General features: G+C 54.0%; 1 protein-coding gene across 1 annotated transcript; it reads right to left on the reverse strand.

Annotated features, from left to right (window-relative positions):
* Positions 1-3226: 3226 nt before the first annotated feature.
* On the reverse strand, positions 3227-15543 carry CYB5B (cytochrome b5 type B). The gene is made up of 5 exons (XM_086757996.1): positions 15325-15543; positions 7351-7479; positions 6765-6791; positions 4867-4898; positions 3227-3899 (listed from the first exon to the last, which is right to left on the reverse strand). The coding sequence occupies exons 1-5, from the start codon at positions 15487-15489 to the stop codon at positions 3809-3811; spliced, it is 444 nt and encodes a 147-aa protein (XP_086614122.1). The 5' UTR covers positions 15490-15543; the 3' UTR covers positions 3227-3808.
* Positions 15544-20869: the final 5326 nt, after the last annotated feature.

The following is a 20869-nucleotide window of genomic DNA, read 5'->3' on the forward strand; positions in this document are numbered from 1 at the left end:
CCCTACGGACTGAATTCAGTGGAAAACCCCATCCACCCCCCAAAAATGAGCTGCATCGCTTGCACGGGGCTCACCCAGAAACCGCTGCTCTCCCGCCACACGGCAGGAACAACGATTGCTCGGTCACAGCGCCCTGCTGATCCTCTTTGGCACGGGCTCAGCTTTCACCGACGCTGCCTGAAAGATTTTTTTCCCCCACGGACGGGAAGACAAACCCTGCGGCTGCCCCCGCTCGCCATTTCCTTAGCGTCAACTAAAAATGAGCTCCGTGAACCGTGGAAGCTGCCTCCGCACTCGTGTTCCCCGCTCTTCACTCGGCTCCTTCCCCGCAGCCCCTGAAGGAAGCACAGCACGCGCCCCCAGTTTTCGTTTCACCCAGAGTTTTCGCTTCACCCAGAGTTTTCTCGGTGAGACAGGGCCCGCATTGTGCAGGGACCTGGCACAAACATTTGCGGTGCGAGAAATTCAGCGTGAGGACAAAGATTTGGAATTGTCTTTTTTAATCCTCAAATAAAACGCATCAACAAGCTTTGTTAACGCCTCCTTTGTTGACCGGGCAGTTCCACACCTGTGGCACCCAGCATTCCGCGATTCAGAAGAAGAAAGGCGGAAAGGAAGGAGAAGAGGTGGGCCGGCCTCACCACCTCGCCGGGGGAAGCCCCGGGCAGGGGAGCTCAGCGCCGGGAGAGCACGGGGCTCGGGCCAGCCCGCGTCCGTCGTACCTGCCGCCCTCCGAACCAGCCCAGCTCCGGTGGACGGAGAGCTGCGGGGAGGACCTGCAGGACGACAGACCAGTAAAACCAATACCCGTGCTGGCAGGCGCTGTTCTAAGCTTGTAGGTAACGGAGAAGCGGGAAGACTTCGATGTAAATGCGACTCCGGCACCTCGAGGACTTTGAGGGAGCCTACGGAAAGGCTACGTAATGCGTGGGGATTAATGGGGAGGTTTCCCAATGGGAAACAGCAGCAGGGCAAGAGCTGATGGCAGCAAAAAGTGACCTAGAGTTACCAAAACGCTACTGAATGTGGAGCGCGCCAGGAAAACTGTTCCAAAAGAGAAGTACGCGTGCCAAAACGCAGGTAAAAGCAACGCCTGTGGAGAAAACAGGCGTTTCCAGCATCGCAGCGCGCACCGACAGCAGCCCCTGTCCTGGGGCTGACCCCAGGCTCCTGGAACAAAACCGCTGACTTCCGAGAGGGCCCGAGCCTTCCCCAAGCCGGCCCGGCGCAGTCAGGCAATGCTTTGGCCAACGCCTTCCGCCGTTGAACCGTTCCACTGACAGAGATCCGCTCTAGGCCTCACTAACTGCATTCGTGGCTCGTGACTTTGTGATCGGCATGAAAAAGCACCCGTGCACGCTTCGAACTGCTCTGCACTTGACCCGTGGCCTTGCTTAGACCACTGTCCTCAGATTAAAAGCCCTTTGGTAACATTTCTATTCCACCTCCACCCTACGGCTTTGTAACCTTCCCTTCGATAAGCCAGACTGGGCTCAAGTCTCTTGCTGTAAGTCATGTTTTCCAAGCTTTTAATCATTTGCGTGGCCTTTCTCTGGGGTTTTAAGAGCCACAGGCACAGTCGTAACATTCATTCCCCGCAGCGACAGCGCCAAACACAGCCCGGCCTTCCCACTAACGCCCGAAATGCCGGACCTTTACCCCACGGCGTTGCATTCTGCCACTTCCCTGATGCGACGCTGCAGCCCGACAGCCGGCGTTCCTGCCCGGTTTGTTTTCCCCAATCCCCGTGGATCCCACCAGCAGCCCAGGCACCATGGGCTCACCCCCCGCGCGAGGCACCCATCACCCAGCTCGCTGGTTTTACCAGGGGCATCGCCTCCTTCCAGATCACCGTCACGTCTGAAACAGGCAGGGGTTGCTCTTTGGGGTGAATTTGAAACCATTTACTGACCGACTATTCCTCTTTCACCGTTAAATTAAATCTCTCTGTTTTCAAGCTGTCCGTGGGGATTTTTGTACTGGTTTTGTTAAATCGGGCGACAGACCTTGCACTGCCAACTCAAACACCCCACAGAACGCTGAGCGGCACACCAGTGCATTTTCAGCTGACCTGGAGTCCGGAACACCGGACTGGTACGATCCGTTTTCCAGAAATTTACATCGACTGACCTGTCACTGACGTGAAGTCCTATGTTAACCTACGACTACGCGGCCTCTCACCTTTATCCTTTAAAAGGCAGCTGAATAGAATTTCCCAGGTCTTTCTCGCTGGATTTTCCCTGGCTCAGACTCATGCTCCTCTGCCAGACTGCAGCGAGGACGGGACCAACAGGAACCAGACCACCAGAGCAGCGCGGAGAGAACGAGGGACGAACACAGCAAGCCCTGTGGGAAGACAGACCCCTACGGGGAGGTCTGTCGCACCTCTGCTAAAACAGCGCCTGCCGGAACGCGAGACGCTGCTGCTGGCGGCGACTGGCCGGCGCGGGGAGCAGAGGGAGCGGTGCAGCCCCAGCAGCGCTCTGCGTCCCCGTGACTGCGCGGCTCCTCGGCCTGCGATGTTAAAAGGCAGAGTGTAATTCCACATCCACAAAATTCTTCTACACAGCCTTCTGGGGAACACAGAAGTTTTATGGAAGAGAAGAAAAACCCCAGCCTGACGGGACCCCAGTGCGTCGCTGCCCCTCAGAAGGGGGATCAGCTTTGCCCTAACAGTCGAGTGCCACAGCAGCGTTGCACAGCACCCCTGAAGGTACTGGACACCAGAACACCAGTTCCCTTTTGTCAGCAGATCCCGAAGGCACAGACCCGAGTGCTGGAAGAGCTGGAAAGGGCCGTGCCTCAGCGCGCGAGGCATGCCCCACGCTGTCTCTGCACTGCTGGGGGCCGACTGCAGGACACACAAAAACCGAAGAGAGAAATACCCTCCTCTGCTCCAAGACAAAACCAGCGCCACCCACGAATCCCACACGGATTTCTTTCCCATTTCCATTCAGGCAGAAGAGACCAGATTGGTTTGGTTTCCCCCCGTCCGGCGCACGCTCACAGTAAGCGAGAGTGAGTTTTGTCTCCGTTACTTGTGTCGGATCAAGACCTCAGGGAGAAAGAAACATCTGCATTTCGAGAGGCCACGTGTCAGTTCCCGCTCCCGGCTCTGCCGCACGCAGCACGAAAGCGCCCAAACAAACCAGGATTCGAGGTGTAAGTTGTTTCACAGGACATACATTTCAAGGGGACAAGTACAAATATTACAAAACGAACAGGATCGCTTTTAAAATCCTTGTATTTGTTTAACTGTTAAAAACAGACGCGTACAGAAAGAGGTAGCAAAGCTAACAATTCCTGCTGCTCCAGTTAGCGTCGCCTGCATGCACGGGGAAAGGTACCGCGGAACCGCGGCTCCGGACATCTTTTCTGGAAAGGACTGTAGACAACTTGCCATTTATTTCTGACAATGCTGCTTGAGGGACTGAGGGAAATCCAAAGGCTCAGCAGCAGCTGTTTCGCGTTGTCTGGCTTAACCAAAAGGCATTGAGAGAAAAAGGTTGTCTGTGGTTTGCTGCAGAGAGCGAGAGCGAGCGAGAGAGAGCGAGCACACACGCACCAGGGAGATCACACACCAACGTAAGAGACACCGGGAAGCTGCGCTTGCCCTGCCGCCGTGGGTCCCAGAGCTGGGATAGAGTTTGGTATAGGCTTGGTCCCATGGATACCAACATCACTCGACAGACTCAAAGCTGGAAGCAAGGCAGAAGAGGTTAAGGGAAGCAGAACCCCACGCGTGGCATGCGCGCGCTCTCTCTCACAGCCTCTCCTTCAGGCTCCCCGAGGCCTCAGCAGGGTCAGTTCAAGAGGTTCTCCCGTCCAACACATAATAGCGATACATTAAACCTAAGACCAGCGCTCCGAAGATGGGGATCAGCCACGTTGACCAGAAACTACAGGGAGAAAAAGAAAACAGCAAACAAAGACACACAACATAAACCAGAAGAAAGTACCGAGTCAGTAATTCATTCACGATGCTCAATTACATGTCTGTTCCCGTCCAGGTTGCTCCGGGACCCGTCTCCACCAGCTCCCAGACCAACGGCAGGAGCCTCGGCTCGGGGGCCGGGCAGCTCCCGCAGTCCCCGCGCTCAGGGGTCTGCGAGAGGCCCCTGCGCCCGCAAGGGTGGCGCGGCGGCTTATAAAATAGCCGCTGAATTGCTGAAGTCTCCAGCCTGGCACATACAGAAACCAATCTGGGGTTTTTGTTGTTGGTTGTTGGGTTTTCTTTTCCTTAAATAAGTCAGGCTCTAATTTGTGCTGTACAAACAGCCCAGTTGACTCAAGGTTGGAAATTGCTACAGCCGTCCCACAATAAATCTTCCTCGCTCATAAACCAAAGGCCACCGGCTCACCTCCAACAGCCTCCTCAGCAAAATGGCTCTGCATCAGCTGCGGAAAACGAGGGCCCTGTTCTGGCTGTGAGCACTCCTGGATTTTCAGCTAAAACGGGACTGGTCGTCCAAAAAATCCGCACGCCACTGCGTGGCATCACCCCACGGCCCCCAGCGACCACCCAAACAATCGCCGCGGTGCAAAGGGGCTGCAGCCGTGGCTGTGTAACGCAAACACGCGGGCCGGAGGATTCAAGCGGTGAAACACGAGGCTGGCGGTTCCGCCCAGCGCGGCGCAGGGGCCTTCGCACCACCGCTGCGCCTCCGCATCCAATGAGAGGCGTGTGCCCGGGCAGCGATCTCTGCGCTGCAGTTTGGCAACTTATTTGGGACTCTCTCCTTGCAGGAAGGGCAGTGCGGCAGGATCCCCGGGGTCCCCCCTGCCCATCAGGGTCAATATGGAGTTCTACAACGGGCGAGCCCTGACCCCTCCGTTCCTCACCCTTATTTTAAGAGGATACCATACCTTGCTTGGCCTGAGGATGTCACACTTGGATTCTGAAGGAGGAAAGAGGGAGTTAGCAGGGAAAAAACAGAAACATTAAACATGTGCTAATAAGGCTACAAGACTGAACATGTGATTACAAATATGGAGGAAAAATAACCCTCCCCTGCTCTCCCAAACAGCCTCAGTCGCACATGCGGGTGTTTCTGGGGATGTCTGCCCTCGTCCTCACCTCCACATTCTTTCCACCAGGCCAATCCCTCCCACCCAGTCCTCAACTTCCCCCTGGAACTTACAGCCCTCTCAAAAAAAAAAAAAGGTCCTGCTCGTTATCTCACAAACCAGCGTTTTACATGCTATGATAACCGGCACTCCAACACGGATAGTCCTTTACAGCCCCCCTCGAGCCCCCGCCCACGCCCCCCTTTGCCATCCTGACTGTGGAAGCGTACAACCGCAGTGTTCTCTTCAACTCTTCCCTTCCACCCAGCCTGTTTCCAAACTTTTATACTTCTCCTTTCATAAAACTCTGAGCATTTAAATACTTTTTCCAGTCAGCTGAAATTCTCATTTACGGTTTCATTGACTCTGCAGCGTCTTCCTCAATGGCTGTTGCTGCTCTCCAGTTCAATCAATACCTCCCAGCCAAAAAAAACCTCCCCTTTCCTGCCCATCCTAAACAGAATTATCTCCGTCTACTGAAAGTCTTGGTGCTCGCTCTCCTGCCATAACACATTCAGCAGATGCTGAACTTCGACGCTTATCTGTGGGGAGTTACCTCTGAGCTGCATCGCGAGAGTATACACGTACAACTTTCTTGTGTGTGTGTCTGTGGTTCCCCTCTATTTATTTTTACGCTGCCGACTTCTATCTCTCACTGCTATTTTTAAATTATACTTGGGCCTGCTTTTAAACCAGATGGTGTACCCTGGAGAAAGACCTTAGCTGTGCACAACTCGCTGGCCTTTCTCCTCAGAGAATAAAAATACTTGGAAAAAAAAAAAAATGAACTCCTATCGAAGGGAGCTGCTCAGATTACTGCTTATCGCCATGCACGTTTTAGGCGTGTGATTCTGTTGTAAGCAGAGTTGCACCAAACCATAAATTTTAAGATGAATATATGCAAACCGTCCCGCGTTATAACTAAGCGTAGGCTTTCACCCAGCCCGAGTTACTCTTTCTACGGCTGAGTACAGTAAGCCAGCCCTCCCGAGGGTTCAGTCGCTGCCCTTGCTGCTCACAGCTTTCCTCTCCGTTCCTGCTCCTCCGCAAGCGGCCCTGCTTCGAGCAGCGCCTAGCGAAGGCGTTGCTGAAGGCAGAGCTGCGCCTGGCCCGAGCCCTCAAGCCAAGCGAGAAGAGAAGCCCGCTGCCAGGCACATGTTTACCTCTCAGATGGGCTTCTATTTATTACCGTTTCTCTCCCCCCTCCATTTCCCAGGTGTTTGTGCAACGCTCTGCCCTGTTCTAATCCAGGAGTACCTGAGTTTTAAGCTACACCAGTGATTACCAGGGCAGTTAACAGAGAATTCTTGTTTTCCAGCCAGCTCCCGGTGCCTGTGCCCGTCTCCTGGCTGGAGCGTAACACCACTAACAGCTCAGTGGTCAGGACACAGCCAGCAGTGCAAAAAATGGTCTGTGGCTCAAGGTGTGGAAACAACACTGCTGATGTCAGGGGAGAGAGGGCACAAAAACCGCTTCCAATTTCACACTGAGGTGACTGCTGAGCTTCAGAACAAAAACAAAGGTATAATTTGCTTGGAAGATTTATTCATTCCTGTAGTTTGCGTAAACATAAAGCCACAAGCACCACAGGAAAAAGAAAAAAAAAAAAAAAAAAAAGGCATGTGACAACTCCTTTGTTCATTTTGTGAATCCACAGGATTAAATTAAAATGGAAAAGTAAAACACTAACAGCTTACCTTAGAACCTTCTTTTTTACGATCGTGCTGTCAAGGGGAAAAAAGAGGGAAAGAAAAAAAAGATAAGCACCGACTTCAAGAGAAACCTGCAGTCTTTATGAGGGAATTGTTCTGTACACAGTTCTCATCACAGGGGTAATTGCCTGCACAGTTTTCAAAGGAGTTGTTCCTTCAGCACCCAAGGCACAGTCTGTAGCAGGCAGGAAGCTGGTGTTGTGCCATGCCCCATGATCTCTCACCCTCCTGAACTCTAAATTACAAGGCGAGGGGAAGTTATGGTACCACCAGCTAAGGAGGGAACCGATTAGATTAGCTTCTTTAAGGGCCCCCGATTTAACTGTAGTGAGAAATCTGTTCTGAATGGTGGAAAGAGAAGACTAATTTAGTTTTGTTTCCCCAGCAGAGCTCCTCTTTCCTCAACAGAAATCCTGGACAACACAGGGGCTGCCTAAAACCCTTAACTACTTGCTCATTTCGCAAGACACGTCTTAGTGTACGTGTTTAGTGGGTTACACAAAGGTGTCTCGCACTTTACACAGTCCCGTCCCGTGTCTGAAAGAGGCTGTCCCAGCCAGCTGCTCCTTACCGGGTGGATCTCCCCTATGTAGTACTGCTTGAGCATCTCCCTGGCATCTGTGGAATGCCCAACGTCTTCAAAGCTCTCTGTGGCATCTCTACCAGCCTGTTCGAGCAAAACCTCTTCTCCACCTGGATGCTGGAAGAGAAGACTTCAGGTGAGCAAAGGGCTGGATGCAAAAAAGGTGCCAAGAGTGTCGGCAGCCTTCCTCCCAACCTCCTCCGTTCACCACGGATGCCTCAAACCAACATCATCAATAAAATCTTCCAAAGATTCAGGGGAGAGAAAAAAAGAAAAGTGTCACCAAAAAGTGTACTGTTTGACATCATATCATATTTGAGAGATTCAGGAGTTACAGCAACCAAGAAGTGCTAAATCCACAGGATGCTCCGCGACGACACTGGCATTTCTGCTGGTGGCAGACGGTCACAGACAACCGACAGACCCAGCGGTACGAGCTGACAAAAAACCCTGGTGCAACTCTGTTTTCCTTGATGGGCTGGGCTCTTCTCTAGCACCGTCGGACTCCAGGAACAGACTGGGAATGGAAAGCGCTTACCACAGGGCCAGCACAGTACGATCTCTACAGCGTGCGCGTGAACAAACAGGTCGGTTCAAACTATCAGCTAATCCATCTGAGCCGGTGAAGCGGTCAGGCTCCTGATGCACGTCCAGGGACCACCCCAGTTTCCTACAGCAGCAGGCACAAGCACTCAACGTGCTGGTTGAGAAGATGAACTTGTTCACTGCTGCCTGAAGCGCCCCTAACAGCTACAAGCCTGGAACTGGAGACGAGACGTTAGACTAAGTTTCAGATCAAAGGGCTAACACACCTGTTTTTCTCTGCAGTATCCTTTTCCTTCCCACAGACACGGAACAGTTGTCATTGCCCCTCTTCCTTCAGCTTGATGTTTTTGCTGCCAAAAGTCTAACTATTCCCGCTTGGCTATCGCGCCTCATACCAAACATACTCAGTGTGGACACAAAACCAGTCCAGTTGCTTGCTCCAGTGAGTTGCTGCAGCCAGTTCTGCAATCCTCGTTCAGAGCTCTTTATTCTGAATAAATCCCTTTATGGGCCGGGTATGTAACAAAATCAACGCGGAGCTTTCTCAGCAGCCATGAAGGGCAAAGTCTGCAGACCTAGGACACACTTTGGTTAGCAGTCAGTTATTACATCGCCTCAGCTGTAAAACCAAGCGAGGCTCCACTCGGCGCATTCCCTCCGTGCCTGGCTACAGGCCTTGCTGCCCTTTCTCCCACACCAGCCCTCGGGCTCACTTGATCTCCAAGGGAGTCAGATCAGGGACCACCCTAGCAGAGAGCCCACCCTACAGAAGAGAGAGGAAGCAACGACCTGCTGGGGTGGCTGTGAATGAGCTCCCCACGGAGCTGGGCGCATGCCTCTGTTTACGCGGGGGAGTTAACGGGAACAGGGGCTGCAGCGAGACCGCCCGTTAGGTCATTTCTGAGCCCCTGGGATCACTCTCCCCGACTTGGCTGCAGAGGTAGGATGCTGCATGTTGTCTGTGTGCACTACTCTGAGCAACTGTCCGATTTTCAGCTATTTTATAACCAAAGATCCACAGAAACTAGGGGATGAAAAGCTGGCCATTAAGACTTCCGGAAGAACTCCTTAAGCATGTCTCACCAGGAGTCTCATTTCAGATGGAACAACATCAGAACTGAATTCTGAGAAGATAACTTTGCTTTCCTCAAAATCCACCCTAAAAGGGCAGCCAAATACTGTGCTAAGAGGGAACATGCAGTGGATATTGGCTTTCAGTGGCACCCAGTCTTCGCACACGCAAGGGACAAGAAGAGCGAAGCACAGGAAAGAACAGTGAGGTTTATTCCTCTTTACATGTTTGGGTGCGAGGCCATTCTATGCTCTTGCTAAGTCCACAAGCAAGGAAAAGAATCACCTATTCATGCACGTGTCCTTCACTGTAATCACCAAGCCAGAAGAAAAAACTTCAGAACACCTCGGCACATCATATTTCTGAAAGGACTGCCTAGTCTGAACGACCACAGCTGCAGCCAGACAATTCTTACCTTGTCACACTCGAGCAAACGTAAAACCAGACTGTTTATACAGGAGCTCATTTACTCTGCCACAGAACTGCCCAAAGCTACAGCTCCTGCAGGAAAACATGAAAACTGAAAGTGCTGAAAACTGTGGAAAAAAAAAATGTCCTTCCACAGGAAACAATGGCTGGAAAATGTCTGGTTTTGAAAAGAAACAGACAAAAGCAAACAAGAACAAAGAGAGGCAGGCCCAAGAGCTTGTCCTCACAAGTCTTCCTCAAGAGCAGTAATAGACCTGGAACTTCCTCGTCACTGGAGCCTTCAGCACACACAGGAAATACAGGACACGCTGACAGCAACGCTCAGTCTTGGAGCCCCAGTTCTGGAAGGATACGACCAACACCACTGAGGAGAGAACACAGTTTAACAGGGAGAACCCTGTCATTTGAAAGTGAATGCACGACAGCCGCCACCAGTACAAGGCAGCCTCCAGAGCCCCAGGCCCAGGCGGGGCAGAAGGGAGGCCAGCCTGCTCTCGCCAGACGTGGGGAGGAAACCCAAGGCTTCCTCGTGCTCCGCAGTGCGCAGAGCTAGAGCGGGCGCTCCCAAAAGCATTGCTTCAGTGTGATCGCTGAATCCGGCTCTCCAAATTCCACACTGGGTCAGAGAAGAACAGCAGAAGTAGGGAGCTGGACAACCCCATATTCACTCCAAGCTCACTTTAAGTGTCACTGAGCAAAGAAAAGTTTGTCCTTGATGACTCACTTCCCAATTAGCAGCTCATATAGTCCATCCTCTGTGTTCGGCCAGCACGGCTGTATTTATCCATGAGACCTGGGAAGACGCTCCATCTGCCTAGCCTCTATCAGAGACACGGAGCGAGCAAGAAGCAGCAGCAGGTCAGAACCGAGGCACGCAGCAAAGGCTTCGGAGAGCGCAACACAAAGCCACTGCGGAAGGCGAGAGCCTGGAGTCGCCTTTTCACAAACTCCAGCGTCTGTCTGCATACGTCTGGCTGGCAACTGCCACTGTAAACTACAACCGAGCTCAGAAGCAACTCTGAGCTCTGTGACTAATCAGATTGCTGGGTCAGGAGAGATCATCAGGTTGAGGAGGGATGCAAAAGCTTTCATCCCTAGCCCCCAGTACCAGAGAAATAAGCCAGGAAAGGGAACAGTATTTACTGTGCAATAACAATGTGCCGGTACCATACAAGCCAGAAAACAAGGACAAGCAGCCACGGAGACAAACGGTGTTCGTCAGCCATGCACCCTTCAAAGCTTGTTTGAAGACATGGAACAGGTTTCCCCAAAAACATCTCTGCAAAGCCGGAGCAAGTCAGCACGAGTGAAACCAGATCTCTGGCATTCCTCCTCTCCCTCCCAGAGTTCTGCTTTCAGATACGCCAGAGCGCACAGGAATTAAACGCAGACAGACAAAGAAGGGTATTCAATACTGGTTTCTTACTGCTGGTGCAGGAAGGAGGTAAGAATAAAACCTTGCTGCCTCTTTGGAGTAAACAACCACGTGGTACTTCCCTCCTCTTTACTTTCATCTCAGGGATAATGCTCTTAACTACCAGCTCTTCCCAGCACAGACCTTACCTTAGCTGCACACTTGCCTGGAAAGAACGTAACTTCTGTCAGAACCACGTAATTTTGGAGAGAAGCTATCAGTACTACAGTAATTCCTTCTTTTGAAACATAGTTTGAAGAACATTGTACCTGAAACCAACTGACCAATTTGGGTTAGAGTTGTCACAACTCAGGCTCATTCCACTTGGAAAGCGGTTCAAACGGATTTCTACTCACACGTATCTCGGGTATCAGAAGCAGCAGCACGCGCCAGGACACAGAGCTGCGGTGGCTGCTGCGCCTTGCGGACTCAGATAGCAGACGAAGGGTATACTGAAGAAACGTGCACCTCCAAACTCTTCTGGTCATGTGTGAAAGTGGAGATAAAACACGGCCCTTTATCACAGGAGTGCTTGTGAAAATAAGTCTGTTACAGATTGTGCACAAGTTGAAAGCCACAGATTTCAATACTGGTGTGGTAAGGCCGTAAGCGTGAGCGGTATCAGAGCTGAGAGCCAGTCAGGGGGTACGGCTGCCTTCCTCCGCTTCCTCACTCATCCTCACACCCACCTGAGCAGCCAGCCCTTTGTGCTCTAGCCATAGCCTACGCTTGCTTTTCTAGACTGCTGCAGTCAGGAGTAGTAACGTGTATTCTGGTGGTCCAGGTACCTAGCTTTGGGAGAAAGTTACATTACTGCTGTAAGGCTATCTGAGATTTCAAACAATCACACTCCACTTCAGGCGCTTACAGGCTTTCTGAAGCACAAGAGATCGCAGTCTCTCAGAAACAGCTATGAAGTTTCAGTCGCCATCTTTGCACATCTCCTGCGTTTTGTTCACGTTCTCAATTTCGCTATGTGATAAGTGTCTTAATTGTTACTCCTATTGCACAGTAAAAAACCAAAGGAAATTGGATTTAAACTGATCTATGCTTCAAACAACACACAGAGTTTGATCTGGCTGGCTAATGGCTGACCTGCTGTACCGAGTCTGCAGGAATCACAAACGGAATTCGACAATCTTTTAGCAATGAGGCTTCTTTGAGACTGCGCAATCACTCCAAGGTAACGCTCCAGTGGAATTCAGCAATCCTGTTCAAATACTCTGGGACCAAAGGCCAGAAAAGGCAACAATTAGACACTGCTCCAGTGACTACACAGGATCAAGGGGAAACATCACCCACTGAAACCCAGACAGCGGCTCAGAGCTCTGAAGCAGAACCGTTTATCAGACAACTGTAGCTTCTAAGCAAGACAAACGCTCCTGGTTCTGATCAGCTACACGTTGTTCCCCTGTCACTCGACTGATTGCAGTGGGGTAACAGATATCAAGCGTATTTTTGCCAATAAATTAGGCCTTGATCTACAGTTACAAGTTTCACTACGTCACCGAGGGGCGTACACAGCAGCGTTGTGTCAGCCACGCTGGCACAGTTAAACCAGTAGCCTGACTCTCCTGCTTTCCCCCAGTCCAAGTAGATCTTTTTCATGTCATAGAAACACAGCTGGGTTAAAGGGCTTGGAAAGGGCGATGTGAAACATCATCTCAAGGTAACATGCAGGGCACTGCTAAACCTGCCCGCTGGCGGGGAGCGAGGCGTTTTTCCGGGCTCATTTATAACGCTGAAGGTGTCCCAGGGAGCACGTCCCAGGTGCTGTCTTACAGAGAATGCTGAGGTGAAGACTGTGACCACCACACAGCGTCTTTGCTCTGAAACACAGCATCATTCACACTGGGGTAAATACCTTGACAACATTTTTCTAACCCTGAGGTCTGAAAAGCGATAAGCAGCAACGCGGAGGCAAGTGTGAGACAAGGCACGCAGTTCCCGCAAGTACTGACCCAGCCTCCAGCTGAGCTTGGCTTTTCTTAAACCCACAGCGTTCTGTTATTTAGAAACCAGCAGTGAATTGCTTTTCCACATTTTTGCCCTGTCTTCCCCTGAACCTACTTAACCTTCCCGCACCCACAACGACCTTTGGCAAGGAGTTCCACGGTCTGCTCCGCATGCGTGAAGAAACGCCGTCTGTCCGTTTTGAACCTGGCTGCAGCCAGCTTCTTTGATGTCCCCTGGTTCTCGTACTAGAGTTGTAGATGCAGGCAAACACGAGAGATTTCAGAAACTAGCAGAGTAACAAGAGTTCTTCAAAACACACCTGCCAGGCTGCCTGTTTGGTCTGATCAGCAGAGGTAGCTGGGCTCACAGCTTGGTGCTCCACTGCGCTCTCTCAGGAGTTCGACAGATGCCAGACGGCCGGTTTGGCCCAGCGCCGGGGAACCCGAACACCCGAGGGGGCGTGCATGGAGAAGGAGGCAGTCAGCTGCTCAAAGATCCTCACCTACCAGCTGGAAACCTGCTCTTGTGAACTGACCCTGGAACGGGAATCCGAGCACCTTGACTCCGCTCACCGCTCCACCACCTAACAGCTTCCCGAGTTCGAGTCCCACCCCACGGGATTGTCTTCTCCTTCCCACCCCAGTGATCAGCTCTTTGCAGCACAGTTTGCATCTTGTGCTGGATGCATGCGACTAAACGCGCAAATGGTCCCTCACCTCCGCCGGACCCGCGGGCTCTCCTGGAAAACAAGCAGCTGAGCACCAGCTGATCGTTCCTCATGCCGCTGCCGCTGTATTGCGCCCAACTGCCGTGCGTCCACCAGGCACCGTCCCACGGGCCCACGAACTTTCCTTTCCCGCGTACTGGGTGCCTCGAGTCTCTCTCAAGTTTCAAAGACCCAAGGACAGCAGCTGCTGGGCAGGCTTTTCAGATCCTGCACCTGACACAGTGGCATCTGCAAACAGTGCTGGAGTACCAACAGTAGACAGCGGTGAGCAAAGCAGCCAGGATCCATTTATGGTCCTTGAGAGCAAGATTTTTCATTACAAAAGCTGTAAACAACGCAGAACTGGCCACAGCAAAGGCCAGCTCAAGGCACTGTAGTAAAAGACACTCCCTAATTTGTTCACTGAAATATCTTAGAGGCTCTCTCAAACACCGGGGGGAAGACTCAAAGCGCTGGTCAGATCCTGAATGAAGTGCTATGATGCTGGATCCGACGAACAAAATCGATTGTGTCCAACTTTATAAATACCAGAAAGCTACACAGAAACCACTACCTCCGGCTGTCAGGCCACGGTAAAAAAGCTGCCAGGTTACCATTCTCCCCTCCTACCTGATAGGCCTCTACACCTCATCAAGGCAGCTGTGTCATTATGTGTTATTACTACATAGCAGACATGCTCTAATCAAATGTGCCTGGAGGAAAAACAGAATTTAATTCAGCTGAGCAAAACCAGCAAGCAGCAACATGTGCATCTTCAAAGAGATGCTCGTCTTCTAGAGCTATTCAGGCTGGCTTTCGCACATTACCCCGTAGATCCTACAAAGGGTCTGGCGTTATGTTAAGCTGGGATGAAAGCCCCTTCAGATTTTGTTACCATTTCTTCTCGCTCTGTTTTCAGCTCCAAACACTAATGATGCCGCTCTCAGCCTTTCTTAAGAACAGAAACGAAAAGCATCAGGTCTAGAAGAAATTTTTGTCCCCACGTCCAAGAGAGCTGGCGATCACCCCTTCCGAATCGCTCGTGCACGGGCTCTGCTGGGAAGGCAGTGGTGCGGCAGATGCTCACCGACTGAATCACCACCACTTTCTCCCTTCAGTTCTGAGCTGTCTCTGGAGACATCACGTTTAAACCACCGATCTAGCCCGCTACTGCTTACCCTACAAGACCAGAAGTGAGGTACCGTGGCTTAAGGAGAGCTGCACCTCCCATGTAAGGCGTGCCTGAACAGATTTCCTAAGAAAACAGAAGTTGACTCAAACGAGTGAAAGCACAACCCCTGCGCTGGGCTGGCCTTCGCGCACACGACCTGGCATCACTGCCCCGTTTCTAGCCGGCGTCTCTGAGCAGGGCAGGAGCTGCCCCGAGCACACAAACCGCACAGCGGCCGCAGAGCAGAGGGTCTGCAGGGGCTCAAGGTCTGCGGACCCCTCCTTCGGGCAGCGCTGGGCCGCCGAGGCCCCGCAGCCTGGGGCCAGGCAGCTGCCTCCGGGCCACAGGAGCCCCGCGGGGCCCACTCACCCTCCCTCCCCTTGGACCCCCCTTGGATCTCTGCCCCCCATGGCACCCCTCCTGCCCCCCTCCCTCAGCCCCCCATGGCACCCCTCCTGCCCCCCTCCCTCAGCCCCCCATGGCACCCCTCCTGCCCCCCTTCCTCAGCCCCCCCGCACCCCAAGCGCTCCTCTTCCCTCCCAGCCCCACACGCCCTGCCCAGGCCGTCCCCGCTCCCCCAGCCCCGCCAGGCCCTCCCCTCCCTCAGCCCCGCCAGGCCCTGTCCTTCCCCCCGCCGGCCGCCGGGACCCCGCCCCGCCCGGCCTCACCTCCTCCAGGAAGCGGGTGACATCGTAGACACGGCCGTGGATGACCAGCCAGGCCTCGCGGCTGGAGTTCCGCTTCCCCACCTCCTCCAGCGTGAAGACGGGCGCCGCATCCGCCGCCTCCGCCGCCGCGGAGCCTCCGGCCTCCGTGCGCTTCCCGGGCTCCATGCTGGCTACCGGCAGCTTCGCGGAACGACAGAGCTTGGCCCGCGGCAGCCGCCGTAGCGATGGCTGACGCCCCCCCCCCCCTCCCGCCCCCTTGAACTAACAGCCCGCGGCGGCCTCTCGGCCGAGCCCGCCGGCCAATCAGGAGCGAGCGGCACGGGCAGTAGGGTGACTGCAGGCGACGGCTGCAGCCAATGGGAGGGCGCGGCGCCGGGCGTGGGCCAATAGGGAGCGGACAGAGCGACAGGGCGGGAAGGCGCTGGGCCTCGCCTGGGCTGGCCTGGCCTCCGGCGGTGCGGGCCGGCCCCGGCCCCGTCACCCTTCTCCGTCCAGGCCGCCGGAGAGCGAGCTGCCCGTCAGCAGCCTGCCCGGGGCAGCGCTCGGTGTCCGTCCTCACGCTCTGGTAACTCTCCCAGTCCGGCCCGTTGGGCGGCTGGCGGCGGGAACCGCCATCGCCCGGGAAGCGCCTGTTCCGGTCGGGCACCGTCCGAGCTGGCCTGAGCGCCCGCGGCGGGAGCCGCAGCCGTGCGCGATGGGCGCCCCGGGGCTGTCTGGGCGCAGAGGCGGCGGGAGCCGCAGGGCCGCGGCCGTTTCGCAGGAAGGCGCGCGGGCGGGGATCGCCCGTCCGGGCCCCGTGGCCGAGCTGCAGCTCTCCTTTGGGCCTTCGATTCCACTGCCACCCGGAGCGGCTTTGGCACCGCTCCTGTGGTTTTGACTCTTTCTGCCGCTGTTCAAAATAGGTGGCCACGTCGCAGATCTTTAAACTGAGCCCGCGGAGGTGCAGCGCACCTCCAAGTGCCGCGCTTGTGTCGGTTTCTAAAGGAAAGCGTGCGCATGCGGATCTGGTGGGAGTCGCCTGGTGAGCTCTCTTCCCTGCCAGCCGCGTTGAACGGGTTTAGGGACAGAGAGACTCTCTGGAAAACAGTCACAATCTGTAAACTTGATGGTTTTCGCTCATGAACTGACATTCATGGCTGTGGAATTAATCTTCTTACACTTGAGTGCAGGTATGGCGCTGGGCAGTGCACTGTTTGTTTTAACGTCACCACTGAGAGGCAGGAATGCCCTGTGTTGTAAGAAGTGCTCATTCTGTTACCAACGCCGGCTAAAGATTAAAGCCATATGCAAAGGGAATTTGAGTGGGCTGACATCCGTGCCGTTTGCTACAGTTGGGATTTTAAAAGGAGCTCAGGTGAAGTAGGTAGCTGGACCCGGCCTGTCGCGAAGCTGGGATCTCTGTACCTAATGGTGCAGGCTGCGAGATTCGCCAGCTCAGGGTGTTCTGGTAACTACCCGTGCTGGCTGGCCACATCCACTTCGGTACAAAGCCAGGTTAGCGCCTTGAAGATTCCAGGTTGTACATCAAACGAATCTTCTAGGTCACTCTCTGGTAAAAAAAGGGTGTCTTATTTCTGGAGAGAAAGAAACTGCTCCAGTGGTGGCTGACAGCCATAGTCTCTAATCCAATTACAGCCGTAACGCACAGCCTCTGCGAATGGCTGAGACCTGGCACGGCAGCTGTTTTTCATACGCTGGCTTATCCTGGCCTCATCCTGCTGGTTTTGTACAAGGAAACGGGGATGGAGGTGCAGTCAGAGTAGTAAGGAAATAAAGCCACTGTACGAGGTAAAGAATCCAGTGTGGGGAGAGAAGGCATTCGAGTCGGATCAGGCCGATTTGTGTAGGATTCAAATCCTTCTCCTGCTGTCAGTGTGTTCTCCGTCTTGGGAGAGCTGTAAATGCGGATATACCCCAGCAATCGTTGAACATTTCTGAATGTTTCACGTCCTGTGGTGCCTTTTCCTCATGCAGGCTGTTGTTCCCTGCTACGTTAAGGGCCTTGGTTCTCGTAGCTGTAGCAAAGAGCGTTCGTCTTTGTGAGCGCGTTTACTGCCTTCTGCTTCCCAGCGAGCTCGTCGTCTTTCATCAGAATTTTCACTCACCCTCTGCTGGCGCAGCAAACTGGGGTTTCCGCTTCTCTGAAAGCCTGGTAGGTAGCGCAGCGCGTGGTTGCACACGCTGCCTTTGCTCTATTGCTCTGCTGAACTGCGGTCTTGTGTGTGGCCGCCTTCTAAATTAAACTGTGTTACTTTATGACATTTACTGAGACCGCCATAAAGCTCGGGTATTTCTCTATCTCTCGGTGCTTTCATCTGTGCTAGCTTTCTTTTTTTTTTCCTTTTTTTTTTTTAACTGAGGCAACGCCTGCACACCTGGAGCCCTCCTTTAAAGATACACTCATCCCCCAGCGTTGCCCACTGAAGTCCGCAGTGACGTGCGCCAAGCCAAGCGCCAGAGCCAGCGCTCTGTCTGAGCACGCGTTGGCTGTGCCAGGCAGCTGCTCAGGTAATGCTGTTGCTGAAACCCTTGGCCTCCTTTTCCTCCCTAGCTTTGTTCCGGGCTGGAGGGCGCAGACCTCGCAGCTTGCTCTCGGTCTGTTTCAGACTAACACAGATACTTCACCTGTAAATGCAGATTCAGGTTTCTTCTCTATTTGGGCGAGTCTGTGTGCTCACCGAAGCAGATACTTGTGCATTCTCAAAGTCTTTGCCTGTTGTTCTGGAACTTCTTCACAGTTACCTAATCGATAGCTCAGTCTCAACATAGCTCAGATATTAAGCTCATTCTCCCTCCTTCGATCCTTGCTGTGTATCTTTTTTCAGTTGTTAGGGATGCTTCCTCGATCCTGTAACCCAGGTATCCTCTTGGAAGCACTTCTAGCTCCTCGCACCGATGTGGCGCACAACCTTGCGGCTCCCTCGCTGCGTAACGTTGCTGGCAGGGAAGCTGCCCCCCGCCAGGCTCTGTCCTGTAAACTAACGCGGGATTTCACCATCGCGCACCCCTGCTGCCACGACATCCTTCTGCCCGGCCTTGACGAGCGCAGTCGTGTATGCTTTCACGCACGGAGCTGCTGTGAAGATTGCTCTGCCCTCTCGCTTTGACATTTCTGCTGGCCCCAGCCCTTGGTTGCACCAAAAGCTACGCTGCTTTTTCTGGACCCTTCCCAGCCCACTCCTGCCTGCCTCAGTTTCGAGGTGAAGTACGTACCTTTTCCCCCCAGTTGGTTCACAGCATCAATTTCTATAACCTGCTTGGTAATTTTTTTTAGTAAGTGCCTTTGTGCTTTCTTCTCTGCAGCTCTCATGCTTGGAGCGTTTCTCTGTGTATTCTGCAGAGCAATCTCGTCGCCCTTCTCAACATTTCCCTTTTCCACGGTGACAACTCTTTCATTACCGCCCGTTTTCCCGCAGCTGTCAACTGCCTTTCGAAGGCTCCTTGGCGCCGTGTCTGTTCTGCGCTTGCACGTAGCGCAGTGGCACCCTGGTCCACAACCAGGCTTTCTAGGCGCGCTAGCAACACAAATAACGAGCGTGGTAACAAACCGGTTCTGTATTTATTTATTTATTGAGCAACAGAATTCAATCCCCGCTCTTCCTCACCGTTACCAAGCCCAGACAGAAGTCAGAAACGTGTCGCGTGAGAGAGCAGGCCCTTTAGGGCAGGCGCTGTTGTCTGCTGCGCGCGCAGCCGGTGCTCTACGGCAGAGCAGAGAAAGGAGCGCGTGGCGACCGGTGCCCCTGGTGATTTTCCTGTTTTCTTTTCCACTGTAACCCATACCGAAAGAGAGACACGAGACCGCAGCAACGCGCAGATCTTGTTCCCCGGAATGTTTTCTTTCCTCTGTAATCACTTCATCAAAATCCATAAATCAACTAGTTACAGTCGCATTTGTGCTTTTTAGTCGTAATTTGTGCCTTCCTGCTCAGTGTTTCTTTTGGCGCACAAAACACCAAACCTTTTCCTGAAAAAATTGATGGTGACACTGGGCAAGGATTCGGTGAAACGGGACAGCAGGGCCGCTTGCATTCCAGGTCCGTGATCCCCACTTCCTTTTCATTCACCCTAGAAGATTCAGAGAGTAGCACAGCGGTTCGTATTTGTGTATTTGCTCTGGAAAGCAGAATTTCCGGCTGGTTCCCCACTCCCGGGTGCTGTTAACACGTAACTGGCGCAGACAGGCCGTGAAACCGGGCGGGAAGGGAGCCTTCACTGAGATGCCAAGGCTGCGGCCCCTGCCGTGCGCTCTCCCCTGGCTCCAGCAGCGCCTGGGGAGATTAGCACCTTCTCAGGCGCCCCGCGGCTCCGCCGTGGCGATTACTGCTCTCTGACGCCTGTCAGCGTCACCTCACTGCCGCTCCTTCCACTGCCGCTGTCCAAACAGCGCCAGGAACTGCCGAAACCTCGCCGGCCTGGTCTAAGCTGGAGCAGTTCCGTCCGTCGGGGTGGGAAGTGACCGACTGAGCAGCCCTCCTAGGAGACCTGAGGGGATGATGCCGGCACCGGGGAGATGCTGGCGGGCACGGGGAGGAGGTGCTGGCGGCCCCGGAGGGAGAAGGGCAGGAGGCCGAGGAAGCTGGACCTGGTGAGCGACAGCTCTGCTGCTCTTCCGGAGCAAAGGCCCCGAACGGCCCTGCCCGGGCGTCTCGGAGAGAAAGCTTGCTTTGCTCCCCGTGGGAGAGAGCTGCAGCAGAGCTCTCGTCTGATCTTGGCTCAGAATCCTAACGCCTCTGCTGGGCCGGCGGGATCTGCCAAAAGGGCTGGCGCGTCTACTTGGAGCAGCGTGTGTCTTAGAAAGGTGCAGAAGCTACTCAGCTTTTCAGAAAACATGGAGGTTTCCAGTCAGGAGCGACGGCAGCGCTTGAAAGGCCGTAAGGACAAGCAGTCTGTGCCTGCTCGGCCTTCCCCGGAACCGAGGGGAGAGCAGCGGAGTTCGGGGTCCCAGCCCTGTCACCTCTTCTCGCATCTCGCGCCACAAGAAGAGCACAACCGTTTTGCTCGTGAACATTTCGTATGGAAAAGTATTTTAACCGAAGCGCGTCGCGCTGTCGTCTCCTCTCAGCCCGTTGGTGTCTCCGTCTGCGCCCTTCCTCACAGCGCTGGCTCGCTGGCTGTGTGACGTGGTCGTACCTGGCCTGCTCGCGCAGCTCCCTCCCCGTGCGCGGTGAGCAGCCACCCTTCTTTCTTGCTCAGATTATTTTTATCTCCCTTTGTTTGCCCGTAAAAAAATCCCTCCCAGTTTTACAGTTTTCCATTAGGCAGACGGATTTCTCTCACGTGTTTCCTTCTCTGGCCAGGGGCGGAGGGCAGGGAGTATCCCGGATCACCTCACGCCGGAGGAATTTCCACGTGTTTTTCCACCTCAGGTGCGATAGTCTCTGCGGCGGCGTCAGCGGTGTTCCGTGGGCCACAGGGACGCCGCGTCCGAGCGAGAGCCATCCTGGAGCGGCAGAGCACCTTCCCGTAGCTTGGAGGGCGCCTGGCCCGTGCCTGCACCGGTTGTTGGCCCTTGCTTGCTGGGGTCGCCGGGAAGCCGGGGCTC

Source organism: Chlamydotis macqueenii, chromosome 13 (assembly GCF_036417535.1).
Source record: "Chlamydotis macqueenii isolate bChlMac1 chromosome 13, bChlMac1.mat, whole genome shotgun sequence".
Lineage (NCBI taxonomy): Eukaryota > Metazoa > Chordata > Aves > Otidiformes > Otididae > Chlamydotis > Chlamydotis macqueenii.